Source organism: Penicillium cinerascens (genome assembly GCF_028974065.1).
Source record: "Penicillium cinerascens strain IBT 15544 chromosome Unknown contig_5_segment0_segment0, whole genome shotgun sequence".
Lineage (NCBI taxonomy): Eukaryota > Fungi > Ascomycota > Eurotiomycetes > Eurotiales > Aspergillaceae > Penicillium > Penicillium cinerascens.
Genome location: NW_026695294.1, coordinates 2,184,236 through 2,197,263, shown reverse-complemented (window position 1 = coordinate 2,197,263; position 13,028 = coordinate 2,184,236). Strand labels below are relative to the sequence as shown.

The following is a 13,028-nucleotide window of genomic DNA, read 5'->3' as shown; positions in this document are numbered from 1 at the left end:
GTCCTGAATACGATCAACTTTCAATCATACACAAGTAGTCCAATACAGTAGACCCTAGGTAGGTACCTATCGCATTCCTAAATTCCTCGAAGCCCGTTGTGCACATGTTCTTCTGAGACACGCGGAATCCTCAAGGATCCGATCGATCTGCCCCAGATCAAATCCCTATGTTCCTACATTCTGACCCGTGGACTCAATAATGAACAAATAGGTGATAAAAGGTGGAGAAGGCAGGCAACGGTCTCGGGTTTGTAGCGGGTACCTAAATGACGGTGTGTTTTTTCGTGCTAAGTGAAGTACCCGTTACCACAACAAACTTCCTCCCTGGGCAAGTGCGGAGTATGTAAACAAACCCGCTTCCATCCAGCCAACGCCTTTCAAAAAGCAACTCAGACCCGATCATATCTTGAAATCCTCTTGCGATTATACGTGACCTTTCATGCTTTTGTTCTCTTCACTCCCCATTCCTCTTTTCATCGCTTTCTGCAACAAGGGCGCGGGGTGTAAGCAGGGATGATCGTGGTCGTGCCCGGCGCAAAGGTAAGCTCCCTTGCCCTGTCCCCAGGAGACTATCCTAGGATGCGATAAAAAGAGTCGGGGCCTGACTTTTCCACGATGCGCACAGGGATCCAGCCACTCCAACGAAATGGACGTCGACCCGAACCCCGCGGAGCAGCGCTCCTCGCGGAAGCACCTGCGCAGCAGTTCCGACGACGCCGATCTGGAATGGAGTTCGGACGAATCCGGTCGCTTCGATGATGCAGATGAACGCGAGCTCGAGGACTACAAGTCGCCTTCGTCCAAGTCAGCCAAGCGACGCCGCTCGAACGATTGGCCGCTGCCGGATGAATCTGCGGACTACGGACACCATGATCGTCGCGCGCGCAATGGAGCGGGTGGTCTGGCCGCCAATCTGGCATCTGCATACAAGTCTTCTCCTCGGGCTTCGCCGCGCGCTTCTGCGGGATTCGCACGCGCGAGGCACAGTGCTGCGGCTGCAAACAGTCCGCGCAATCTCCTGGGTCGGCGGTCGCGGTTTGTTGAGGCTACTATGAGCGACAGCGTTAGTGAGAAGCCGCCGAGTATCTTCATGCAAGAGAAGAAACAGGCTGCTGCTCAGAATCGTGGCTCTGGGATCTTTCGATTCGGAAAAGCTATTGCCTCTGCCTTCAATCCGTTTGGCGGCTGGAGCAAGAGCTCGCCAGAGAATGTCAACAAGTCACCCCAGAAAGATGCTCTTACTCAAGCAGAGCGGGCTTATGAGGAGCTCAAGAAGGCAGGCTACAAGGGCACAAACAAGGGTGCCTATATGGAAAGCGCAAATGTCGACCAACCTCAAGCCGATCAGACATGGCAGGCCATCCAGGAGAAGATGCTCCATGGAAACCCAACTTTCCATTGCGGGGAGCACGAGAATATGGGCACCCCAATGCGTTCCCCGCAACGTTCTCCAACCAAATCCTCGAAGCGCTCATCTTTCCAGGACCTGCGGTCATTGGGTTTACCATTTATGAGGTCCCATGAACAGGTCACAACCGCGCCTTTGACTTACCAAGAACGATCATCCGAAGATCTCGAGCCGAACGGGCTCCGGAGACAGAGGTCGAAGAAGGAAATCCACCGTCAGGCCAAGCTAGTCAAGAAAGTCAGCAATCTCGAAGACAAGCTGGACCGTGCCCGGCGAGAGCTTCGGGAGCTAAGCGGCAATGAGGAGCGAGTGCCCGCCCCTATCCCAGAGTCCACAGAGTCCCTACGAATGAGTATGGATATGAATCCTGGGAGTTATCCTCGCAAGTTTGTCCCAGGCGCGCTTCCCACTTTGCCCTCAGAGCGACTGCTCGACCAACAAGACACGGCTTCCAAATCGCCCGAGCTTGAGATGGGTGGCCTGACGGCTTTGCCATCCATGGAGGATCGAGGAAGCTTCTCATTTGAGGAACCACTGAAATCCCCGAGTCCATCACCGACCAAGTCCCCAAAGGGGAGGTCAAAAGAATCACGGCCATCTTCCATGGGTAAGGAAAGCCCTTCCCGCAAAAGGAAGCCACCAGTTCCTGAACCTATCCCTAGTCGGATCCCTATTCAGGCCAGTCCGACGAACCGCAACGACGACGTCCCCGATCAACCGTCCGAGCTGGAGCAGCTGATCGAATTCGGTCTGCTCAGCCCACCCCGGCAAGCAAAGTTGCAGAAATTCGAAGCCGGCGACAGCCCCGGCTCCGTCGAACGCAAACGAAACACCCTCGACCTCGACTACGGCAAACCGGCAGGCGACGCAGGCTCAATGCATAGAAGGTCCCCATCAGTTCAGCCCTCAAGATCCACACCCCCGCTGCGCATGCGCCGCGGCCACTCGAATCTACGCTCCCTCTCGCCGAAAAATGCCTCCGATGCGGACGAACAATCAGCCCCAAGCAACTGCCTCTCGCCTTCGCCGCCTTTGGAAACTCACAATGCATTCTATCTTCAGCAGCACCGCAACCTTGATCCCGATCGTACGCCTCGCTCTTCTCCCTCCAAGTCGGCCAATTCCTCTCCGTCCAGGCCTGCCCATACGCGCCGCCGGAGTCGTCAGGAGGAGGATGTTCCCCCCGTCCCTCCCCTCCCTAAGGAGCTTCTCAGTGATGCTGCAAAGGTAACCGGGTCGCCGTCGAAGAAGAAGAATCCGAGGCATAGTCTCGCCTCTGCGCTCGAGCCGCAGTCTCCTTCGGCTCGGAACAGGCAGTCGGCTATTATTGAGAATTATCAGTGGTCTTCGGATATCTTCTGAGATGGTTTTCAAAGATATGAGTTGGGGTCTATGGGGGGTTATTGTTGTGCAATGCAATTGAGCGAGGTGCTGGGGATTGCTTTCTTGGTCGTAGCCGACGGCAGACGCGATGTGACGATGTTACGACTTATACCCTGGAGTTTGGGATGTCTTTGGTCTTTCGCAAGTGACTTTAATGAAATCCTGTTTTACGATGCTGCACGCTAATGATCTGCACGATAAGAGTGAACGTAATAGGAAGGTATCGAATGAAACAATGCAGCTTGGCTAAATCATGACAACATCAAGCCTCTAGTTGCTGATCTTGGGGTCGACCTTGTTGCTATATCAAACAATTTCATTAGCGAGAAGTCTAGCGTCGATGTATTCATGGACTTAGGCATACCCAGTCAGCTTCTCGTAGGCATTGCGGCCGGCATCGGTGATCTTCTCCTCGGTGCTGCGGTCCATGTTGTGGCCAGACTTCTTAGCGGCAAAGTCGAAAGCTGCACACTCGTTAGTCGGCCGATATTCATGTGCCTAGCAGGTGGAACCTGGGCAGTTCAAGAGTGATAAATCTCAACGACGTACCCTTGTCAACGTAATCCTGGTCTCCTGGGTTGCTCTGCTGTGTCGAACCAGACTGGTTGCCCTTCATACCCTCGGCAGCCTTCTTGATGAAATCCATGATGATAGTATCAGAAAGAAAAAACCGAGTTCAAATATTCTTGAATGTTTGTCAAGGGGAAGAGACAGGCAAGCTCGGGATGTGGCTGATCTAAATAACCACCCGATCCGACCGAAACCTTGGGTTGACCCCGCCTATCCCTCGCTAGCAATAGATAGTTCACCCAGCCTCTCTGAGCTCCGAGGGGAGTGGAGAACTCAGCCACAAGCCACCCCTCTAGCTCTTGGCATCAGGGGTGACCCTAGTAGAACACACCAATTACACGCGTGGATCGCAACAGAAATTCGATCTTCCGAGGGCAGCTGATGGGCTAAGGCAGACTACGGCGAGGCTAGAGATGGATGTGGACTTGGCAAGGCCGTCATTTGCTCGAGATCTCATTGCACCGAATGATGTCGGATTCCGTCGAATCTAGTCCCGGTGGAGTGTGGCTGTGGGGAGGAATAGCCAGCTTACGCCGGCGGCGCTGAGGAGTCCAACTAGCATCGGCTGGAGCACTTTCACGCCGACCTGGGTCGCTATTATTCCGGTTATGGCTGGGAAGATGGAGCCGCCGATTTGGCCTAGGACGAACACGAATGCTACGTGCGTGTGTGAGAATATGAGTGCCAAGCTGGGAGTGGGCCGTGTCTCACCTATTGCCGAGGAGCAGATTTCCGGAGAGAAGATCTTTGATCCGACTGAGATGCCCTAACGGAGAAGATAGTTAGCTTTCCTGTAAACCAAGGCTGGATGATACAGGCCATACCGTCGCAAAGAATGGGCCCGAAAAGAAACCTAGCAAACTGACAGCCACGGCCTCCGTGATAATATTCGGCACCCTGCTACTGTTAGCACCAGCTCCATCACAGGTATGAAAAGGACATACAGCCAAAATACCAACTGCAACCCTACACAGAGAACGGCGTATATAAATACCATCCGTCGCTCACCAAGCCGATGCGTCGGCTCCGCAAGTACCAGTCGACCTAGGAATGCACCGCCGTAGAAACCAGCCGGTACGTATCCCATATCCTTGATATCCCCATTGCGCACCTTGACCAGGTACTCGACCATCCAGCCACCGGCAGTGATAGTAGCGCCAAGGAAGAAAAAAAGAATAGACTGAGTAACCAGACTCCTGGTGTGGAGAGTGTGGCTTTGATCTCCTTGAGCGCTGTTTTGCCCGTCGATTCGGATTGACTCCCGATGCTTGCAGATTGTTGCCGCCTCATCGAAAGAGCCATTCGATCGTGGAATGATAGCCCCACTAGCGCCAGATTAACCACACCTATACCCAACGGGAACAGGTAAAAGAGATTCCATTTCGAGTCCGCGTTTGCCGAAGCCACTCCCGTGGCAACAAATGGTCCGACAAGACAGCCTGCCATGTACATTGCGTGGATGAAACCGAGCCAGCGGTGGGAGCCTCGTAGTGACGAGACAAACGTATTCGCGTGTGTGTCGTTGTATGCTTGTCTTAGGCTGGCGAGGAAGAAGGTGACCGCATATAGCGGGAAAGGCGGGAGCCAGGCGCGTAGGACATGGGCTAGAATCTGGACTGTGGCGCCTAGCGACAAGATGGCACCTAGGTCAAAGTGAAGGCATATCGAGCTGTTGGACAGAGCTGCGAAGAACCAACCAAAGAAAGTGGTCCCGTACCTGCATAGGGTTGTGAGTATTGATTCCAATCTTGGAGAATGGATGAGGACTGTGGGCAGCAACTTACAGTACTGCGACCATGTTTGTTCCGATGCCGTAGGTGCGTATCACGTAAGGAATAAGAGAGCCCAGACTGCCGTCGTTGATGCCGGCGACGAAGAATGAGACGCCGGTGCTGAGGATCTTGGGGTATAGCCATTTTGGTTGGTTGCAGGTGTCTGTCCTTGATTCTTGGAACGCGACAGGCTCCTCGGAGGCCGGTTCGGACGGAGCTCGTGTCTGAAGGACTAATGACTCCGTCCGGGTTTGTGTGCTCATATTGACATGGATAGAGCGAGATGACTAGAGATCGTCTCCCGCGGCCGTAGGGTCTTTAAGACGGACGGGGGGTTGTTGAGAACAGAACGGCAATTCAGGCCACGATTGCGGGAACTTCATTGAAGCAGACACACTGCTTGAAGGACTCGGCGGTGGATCTCCGGGGTAATCAAAAACGTGGAGAACGTGGCAGTCGGGGAAGCTCCGATCGCGGGGAGTTGATGTATCGTGCTGTCCGAACTGCCCTTATAGCCACGGTGACCAAGAGATATTGTAAGCGACCTAGACACCATGTTCTCTTATGTCTTCTGAATCTCTACCTAGGCGTTTCTTTTAACATCTTTCGAGACATCTTTTAACCCCCTTGTGACGGAAATGCACCACTTCGTTATGGCACCCAATTTCCGAGTATTGTAGTCATGCAAGATGTCCATGGCTAGCCTTCTCATTGAGTAGGCTGCTGCTGTATACTCTCGCAACTTCTTAGAGAAACACCTCTTTTCTACGATGCAAAGAACCATCTCCTGCTTAAAAACGGCTGTGATCCATGGGCCAAGAACAACCAGGGCCCGAATGCGGTGGATCATGCTCATCGGCCCAGAGAGAGGGATACTGTTGCTGGTTTGCTTCTGAGGGATGGTTTGGGCCCACAATGATACTTGAAAAAGGAGAAGCAGGTGCTGATTCCTATATACTCGATTTTAAACATCTTCTGTGGAGTTCTTGACTGCAGAGAATATGCAGCTCGACCACAAAAACAAACTGCGCATTCAGCACCTCATCCCAATATATGCTCACCAAAAGAATCACAGAATAGCAGTTGCATTAGCATGAGATCCAACACCACCTATATGAGTCCATTAGCATCCGCCCACAAACAAAAAGGAAATCCAAACTTACCAGGCATATTAGCAGGGGCACTAGTCATGAAGAAAGTCCACCTCCCTCTCTCCCTACACTTCCTCGCCAAAACCTCAAGATCCCACATCTCCCCAATCGGACACCCCCAAAGCGCCAACAGACTCTGATGCAAATGATCCAGCTTCGGGACCGGCCATACCTCAAATGTCGGCGAATCGCCCGCTACGCCCGCAAAGTAGCAATCATGTAGCCAGTCACGCATCGCTTCCTCCCGAGCAACGCCCGCAAATTCGAGGTTCTTGTGTGACCGTGTTGCGGCTGCGTATCGCTCGTCTGGGCTGAGCGAGTAATATTTCTCGACGAAGCCAGAGCGGATTAGTAGGAAATCGCCGACACGGATATCACCGCCTTGGGATTCGGGGCGGAGGTCGAGGCCTTGGAATCTGGCGCAGGCTTGGAGTTCGGAGAGAGTAATTGCATGTGAGGTGTATGGGTCGTAGGGCTTGTTGTGAGTTAGGGCGTAGTGGCGGTAGTCGAGGAGGACGCCTCGGCCGGCGATGCCGTGGGTTGCCCAGTGGTGGATGCTGCAGCGGAGGTTGGCGGTTTCGCCTATGAAGTCGGTGCTTTGGGCCTGGTTGTTTGTTAGTTTAGTAGAGAGAGAATGGAGGGCGGGCGTACCCCGTTGTAGAAGAGCTTGGTTGGGATGTGGCCGATCTGGGTCAGGTAGTTAGCAGGCTGAGGGGTGATTTATCGCCGAGGTTGAATACTTACATGCCGGAATCCATCCCATTGTGTGCCACTTTGTGTGTTCATTGAGTAGGTGTCGTCGTATGCGACACCCGGGGTGAGGGTCTTGATAGTATGCTGGAAGGTCTCACGGTCGAAGGCAGGCTTCTCGGGCACGTTTAGAGGAAGACTGGTTCATGATGAGCATCCTGATTTCATGTGTTGGATGGCACAACTCACTCTAGTCGAACCATCTCTCCAGTCTGAATCTCTTTGGCCGAGGCCTTAACACGCTCCGGCGTCAACAGGTTCAATCTCCCCAGCTACACTCGCATCAGTATGGCAAGAAGAGAAGATGTGCGGACACAAACCTGATCATCTTTGCCCCAAACCCAAGCTGCACCTTCAGGTGAATTGGGCAATCGTGGAAGCTCTTTCCGCAAAGGAAACCTGGCACAGTTGGGATCCCAGGGCAACTGGTCTGGGGCTTGGGTAGAGCCGGTCATTTTCACACGGCTGTTCTCAATTTGACCTGAAATAGCAGATAACCTGACGGAAGAACTACGGGCGGCCATGATGTCTTAATAGTCGAATGAACTGAAGCTCAAATCCGGCTAATTTATGTGGCTTCGGCAGATCGTGGAGTGCGGGGGAATGGCCTGCCGAGGATATTGGCTTCGTTGCATCCTAGAGGGCATTTCCCGAGGCTGTTGCTATCTTTTCTAATCATCTGCGTTGAGTACGCAGTTCGAATCAGATCAATGCGTGAAAAATGCTTGTACATCTTAAGCTCTCCATGCTGCCGGCTCTTCAACTTGAAGCTGTTCGGCGTAGTGACAGCGGCTATAGCAACGTCAGGGACGACATACTATATACTTCCCAGGATATGGAGACTGACGCTTTCCCGCATCTATGTACATGCAAGGTGGAATCAGCCAATGGACGCCGGTAATACATCTGAAAGCAACAGGGATTTACAGGAGCAATGTGTTATAGACCAAATGGCCCTCTTTTTTTCCTTTTTGATTGATTGATTGGAGTATTCTCCAAGATATGTTTATTGTACATTTCGCATGAAATGGTCTGCCGCCGCAATGGCCGACCTTCGTACCATGCTGTTGGCAGTGGCAAGAGCGCATGTTGCAGAACCTCTGTGCGTCTTTCATTCCCGAAGACCACACAAGAGGCGAGATACCCGCCCAAACCGGTATACCAGGAAACACGCGCTGTAGAGGGTATGCTTGACGATGAAAAAACAGAAAGGAAACCCAAAGCACAAACATGAACACCTATTGCCGGTCGCGGAAAAGAAAAAACAAAACAAAAATACCAATATTGCCGGCCCTGAATGCCCAAACCGAGTATTCCCATTGCGCCGAGACGAGAAAAGATAGCACGTTCAGTCGTTTCATTCATAGGTCCGGACACCCGAAAGAGATGCAATGAAAAATCATAGCAAATTGTTGCTAGAAGACGAGTTGGAATAAATGACTCGACTTAGCCCAGCGAGGGCACACCGGTCGACTGGGAGGATGGAGCACGGCCACCACGAGAACCGCCACGGCCGCCAGGACCATATCCGTAGCCGCGACCGCGACCGTATCCACGGCCACGACCATAGCCTCGTCCGCGGCCGCGACCCCGACCGCGGTTGCCATCGACGCTGCCTTGGCCGAAGGTTTCAATGTTGCGCTTCTCCTCTTCGCCGCGCCACTCGCGGCCGCCAAGGCGGGTAGCCGCGTTCTCCTCGCGATCACGGGCTTCACTCGAGATATTGTCGAAGAACGAACTGCCACGGTTGTAGAGGTTAGAGGTTGAGCCAGCTGCTCCAATTTCACTGCCCGCTTCATCCTCGCCATCGTGGCTGTGAGCTTCCGCTTCAGCAGCAGGGGAACCAGTGGCAATGGCTTCCTTGACCAAATCATGCTTGTTGAACTTGGCATTTGCAGTCTCGAAGTCGTAGTCCGATTGGGGAACCTCGATCTTCTTGTGCTGGGGGCGAGCTCCTCTGCGTCCTCCGCGGTGCTGGTGACCGCCGCGGCCACGCGTGTTATCGTAAGGCCGCATGTCATTCATCTTCCGAGTCATGGCTTCAACCGACGCATCGGGCTGTCCAGGCTTCTTCTGAGCGCCAGGCTGCGGCAGCTTGGCCATAGCAGCCGCAACGGCCGCGGCCGCGGCAGAGGTGGCGTCGGTGACAGGGACATTTCCGTGAGCACCAGCGGCAGGGGCGTTGTTCATGGGAACAACAGGTCTTGGGGCGGCCATCGGGATAGCTGGCACAACCCGACCGCTCCTCTGAACTGCGGCCATAGGGCCTGTCGGGGCTTGCACCGCTTCAGCAACGGACGGCTTGGACTCGACCGGCGGGGTGGGTGCGTTCTGAGCGCCAGGGGTAGCATTTCGGCTAACTGGCTTGCTCGGGACCTTGTCGCTGACAGGAAGCTCCGAAGTGGGCTTAAGACCAGGAGCGGCACCGGGAGGACCAGGGCGCTGGTGAGGGGGTTGGCCAGAAGCACCAAGGGGCATCTGAGGAGGGAATTGGCCAGGTCCTGGTGGGAAGCCGTGACCAGGAGGAGGGTACCATCCGGGGGGTGCACCATAGGGCATGTTGGGGAAACCAGGACCAGGAGGGAAGGGGGGAGGAGGTCCAAAGCGCTGTCCACCATAGGGCGGGTAGAAGCCCTGCTGGAATTGTGGTTGTTGAGGATACCCGGGAGGCGTCTGCTGAGCACCCTGCGGCTGCTGAGGAGGACCCTGAGGAGGGAGGCCAGGTGTAGAGCCCGGCTCAAGTCCAGGGGCAGGACCCGGTCGCGACATGTTCTGTTTTGCTTCGAGTCAGCAAGATGTCCGACCAAAGACGAGGTAAATGCAATGAGGCAAAATGGGTAAAATTGATCAATCAGAAGGAAGGCAACGGAAAATATCGACACGGTTTTTGCGCATTCCGAACAGGTCTGTGAGTTTACATCCGAATATATTTCATCATCTGATCAATTGGCCGAACCCATCGAAGGGTACGACCTGGTGGACTGGACTGGGAGGGTCGTGGGAGACGAAGCGAGGTAAACTTACACTCATGATGGCGGGGTCATCGGGAACCCGAAGGGGCTCAGGCTGTGTCTCCTTCTTCTTTTTCTCCTCCTCGGCGACACTGATGTCCTTCACATCACTGCCTCGGAACACAATGTATTCATAGATACTTGAGGAAGGAGGGATCTCATCGCCGGTGGCCCGTCGCCCTTCTGTGCCAAATGACTGGACATTCTCGAGGGCGATTGTGGAAGCCTCCGGGTTGATTTCATGGAGAGTACCGACATAGCTGGGGGAAAATTAGCAAGGATCTCAAGAGCGCGATTGACGATAGCGGGGACTTACCGAATGTCGCTCTTGGAGATGAGGTTGAAACGCTGACTGCCAGGTGTTAACTCCAGCCCAGCCGCACAAACCCTTCCGCCGAGGAGGTGCAGATGACTGACCCTATCAAATGGTTCATATCCATCTTGGCGGGCTGCGCGGAATCGCGCAAATAAGAAACAGCAGGAAAAAAACAGGAAAGAAAAGGGAGAGGGAAAATGTGGAAGGGAGATTGGGAAGGTTAAGAAGAGAAGAGAAGAAAAGAGAAGCAAAATCTGTGGTTTTGGTGGATTCGGGCTACGGCGGACTGCAGGAGCTTTGATAGCAAGTTTTTGGTTGTGCGCGGTGTGGGTCGTCCATGCGCTTGACAGCTCACTTTTCCCCTAACTTGGTGGAACTACCTAGGTAGCTATGGCGACTACTTCGAATCGTGATTATTTCTTTCAAACCTCGTGAGGACGCTATTCGTTGTGAATATCGGTAGCTGCTAATTGCTCTGACAGCGCTGCCCTCGACTCTCAAGAGCGGAAGGACGCCAAGTCCCAGAATACCAATGGGAACCCCATTAGGCTTGAGAGCAAGATCCTGGCTGTCCGTGCGGACCCGGTGAATCATGGCTCGATCTACGTTGCGCAGAGTAATGGCATTGTGAGGAGAGTGGTTTTGGCAGTAAGTATCTAAGTATATTTCCATGACGGTGCCATGTGTTTGACGACGTTCAGACGGGCGAGACATCTGCCCTTTTCAAAGGCCCCGTGGCGCCAGTGACGAGTGTATGTCTTAGCCCAGATGGGAAACTGCTCTTTGCCGGTTGCTGGGACAAGACGGTATGGAGCTGGGATGTTGCCTCGAGGCAGCCCCGGCAGAAGTACGAAGGGCATACCGATTTTGTGAAGTCGGTAGTCAGTGCTAGACTGCGTGGGGAAAACCTACTTATCACCGGTGGTGCCGATGCACAAGTCCTTGTTTTCAATATCGCAAGCGGTGAGCGAATTGAGACATTCAGGGACCACACTCGTGGCATTCAGGATCTCGCTTTTGATCCTGAATTGGAAGAGACCCAGCCAGTAGTGTTCAGCGCGGGGAGTGACCGTGAGATACGACAGTTCATGATCTTTGGTGGTGGTGAAACCGCGGAACCCCTTCTGCCCCATGACACCAGTGTGTACAAGTTGTTCTTCGACAATGACGGTGATCTGTGGACGGCATCAGCCGACAAGACAGCCAAGTGCTTGGTGCGTTCGGACGGCTGGAAATCCAATCTCAGCCTGGAACACCCTGACTTTGTGCGAGACGTTGTCGTCTATGAAACCGGAGGCTGGGTCGTTACGGCCTGTCGGGATGAAGAGGTGCGAGTGTGGAACCGATCTGTAAGTTTTCCATTCGATGTGCATGACCGGATGCTGATCGCTTTTAGACCGGCGAGCTCCATCACACTTTCTCGGGCCACTTCGAGGAAGTCACCGGCCTGGCCCTTGTGGGTTCGACTGTTGCCAGTGTGGGAATTGATGGCACCATTCGCCAGTGGTCTCTGCGACCTGACGAGCTGCAAAAGGCGGTGGATCTGGCCAAGAACGGTTCGAAAGAAGAAGAAAAGCCTGATGGCGAACCGATGTTGACGGAAGAAGAGGAACGCGAGCTGGCTGAACTGATGGATGATTAGACGTTGCATTGTGATACCCAGTCTGAGAAGATGCATATAAAATATTTCTAGACCGAGAAAATGCAAATAACGAAACAGTTATGGATAGGAATAGTCTGAGACAGTCTGCTTCCAACAACTGATTAGATCTATCAAAGGTCTTCCATTCTAAGAGGCACCAATGTTGGTGGGCTTCGAGTGCCAGGTCGGGCTCAAACATGCCCAAGTGTGTATATTCGAGACTTAGATGGAGAAACAGCTGCCAGGCAAAATTCTGGAGAACAAGTGTTTCTCGAATGTAATTGTAGAAAAGGCCATGTTGTCTGCTGTTCGTTTTATGATCGGGCGTAAAGAGCCCTTCTGCCTCTCATAACGAAGGGTTGGCCGCCTGGTATAGCAAGAATAACCACGGCATTAAAACAGCCAAATATGCGAAATCGTTCACTATGAGCTTAGAGATAAAACGCATATGCATGTTCGATCTCGCGATCACTCGATGTCATCTGTAAGTCACGTGAATATCTATAGCCCACGCCGCACTCAGTAGGTTAGAGTCTTTACGTTGTTCTTCTCGGTCTTTAATATTCCGTGGTTTAAACAGACTAGGTGGGAGAACCATTCGTCTTGTTCTCGGCTGAAATTTATCAATCAAGAGAAGATCGACCTCGAGATACATATCTGTGCTCCACCGGGTTTTAATGAATACATGCCTCCGTCCAAATGCTCACTGTGCCGATATACTAGTAATAGTATTCAAAGAAGCCCATTAGATGCTAAGATAAGTAGGTATAATTAACCGTTATCGCCAATGAGAGATGATTTAGAGTGGACTCGATGACGGTTGAAAGCACGTGACCTTTTGATGCATTCATGACGCACAGGGACGATCCCGATCTGCGAGGCCCCGACTTTCTCCTGCGGTCACCCCACTTTCGGTCCTGGAGTCCCCCTCTCTGTGCAACACCGTCTTGACTCGCACACACGCTGTACTATTGGTGGCGGGGTAGTATCAGTCCCGGTCCCTTTCCGGATTCCGTTAGTGCTTC

The 13,028-nt window shown here is 53.1% G+C and overlaps 6 protein-coding genes across 6 annotated transcripts; 2 read left to right on the top strand and 4 right to left on the bottom strand.

Annotated features, from left to right (window-relative positions):
* Positions 1-646: 646 nt before the first annotated feature.
* On the top strand, positions 647-2,770 carry N7498_005286 (putative nuclear RNA binding protein; the record flags this gene model as incomplete). The annotated part of the gene is made up of 1 exon (XM_058452348.1): positions 647-2,770. The coding sequence occupies one exon, from the start codon at positions 647-649 to the stop codon at positions 2,768-2,770; it is 2,124 nt and encodes a 707-aa protein (XP_058308886.1).
* A 291-nt stretch (positions 2,771-3,061) lies between these two features.
* On the bottom strand, positions 3,062-3,437 carry N7498_005285 (uncharacterized protein; the record flags this gene model as incomplete). The annotated part of the gene is made up of 3 exons (XM_058452347.1): positions 3,062-3,092; positions 3,156-3,255; positions 3,341-3,437. 3 exons carry the CDS (start codon positions 3,435-3,437, stop codon positions 3,062-3,064), a joined length of 228 nt encoding a protein of 75 aa, XP_058308885.1.
* A 411-nt stretch (positions 3,438-3,848) lies between these two features.
* N7498_005284 (putative MFS transporter) lies at positions 3,849-5,396 on the bottom strand (the record flags this gene model as incomplete). Its single annotated transcript, XM_058452346.1, is given in 6 exon segments — positions 3,849-4,018; positions 4,073-4,127; positions 4,186-4,258; positions 4,306-4,541; positions 4,556-5,078; positions 5,146-5,396. The coding sequence occupies 6 exon segments, from the start codon at positions 5,394-5,396 to the stop codon at positions 3,849-3,851; spliced, it is 1,308 nt and encodes a 435-aa protein (XP_058308884.1).
* An 806-nt stretch (positions 5,397-6,202) lies between these two features.
* N7498_005283 (uncharacterized protein) lies at positions 6,203-7,558 on the bottom strand (the record flags this gene model as incomplete). Its single annotated transcript, XM_058452345.1, has 6 exons — positions 6,203-6,243; positions 6,297-6,888; positions 6,936-6,971; positions 7,029-7,173; positions 7,224-7,306; positions 7,355-7,558. The coding sequence occupies 6 exons, from the start codon at positions 7,556-7,558 to the stop codon at positions 6,203-6,205; spliced, it is 1,101 nt and encodes a 366-aa protein (XP_058308883.1).
* Positions 7,559-8,480: 922 nt separating this feature from the next.
* N7498_005282 (uncharacterized protein) lies at positions 8,481-10,574 on the bottom strand (the record flags this gene model as incomplete). The annotated part of the gene is made up of 4 exons (XM_058452344.1): positions 10,463-10,574; positions 10,362-10,397; positions 10,059-10,305; positions 8,481-9,806 (listed from the first exon to the last, which is right to left on the bottom strand). Exons 1-4 carry the CDS (start codon positions 10,483-10,485, stop codon positions 8,481-8,483), a joined length of 1,632 nt encoding a protein of 543 aa, XP_058308882.1. The 5' UTR covers positions 10,486-10,574.
* Positions 10,575-10,751: 177 nt separating this feature from the next.
* Positions 10,752-12,003, top strand: N7498_005281 (WD40 repeat domain-containing protein; the record flags this gene model as incomplete). Its single annotated transcript, XM_058452343.1, has 4 exons — positions 10,752-10,792; positions 10,844-11,009; positions 11,063-11,710; positions 11,758-12,003. The coding sequence occupies 4 exons, from the start codon at positions 10,752-10,754 to the stop codon at positions 12,001-12,003; spliced, it is 1,101 nt and encodes a 366-aa protein (XP_058308881.1).
* Positions 12,004-13,028: the final 1,025 nt, after the last annotated feature.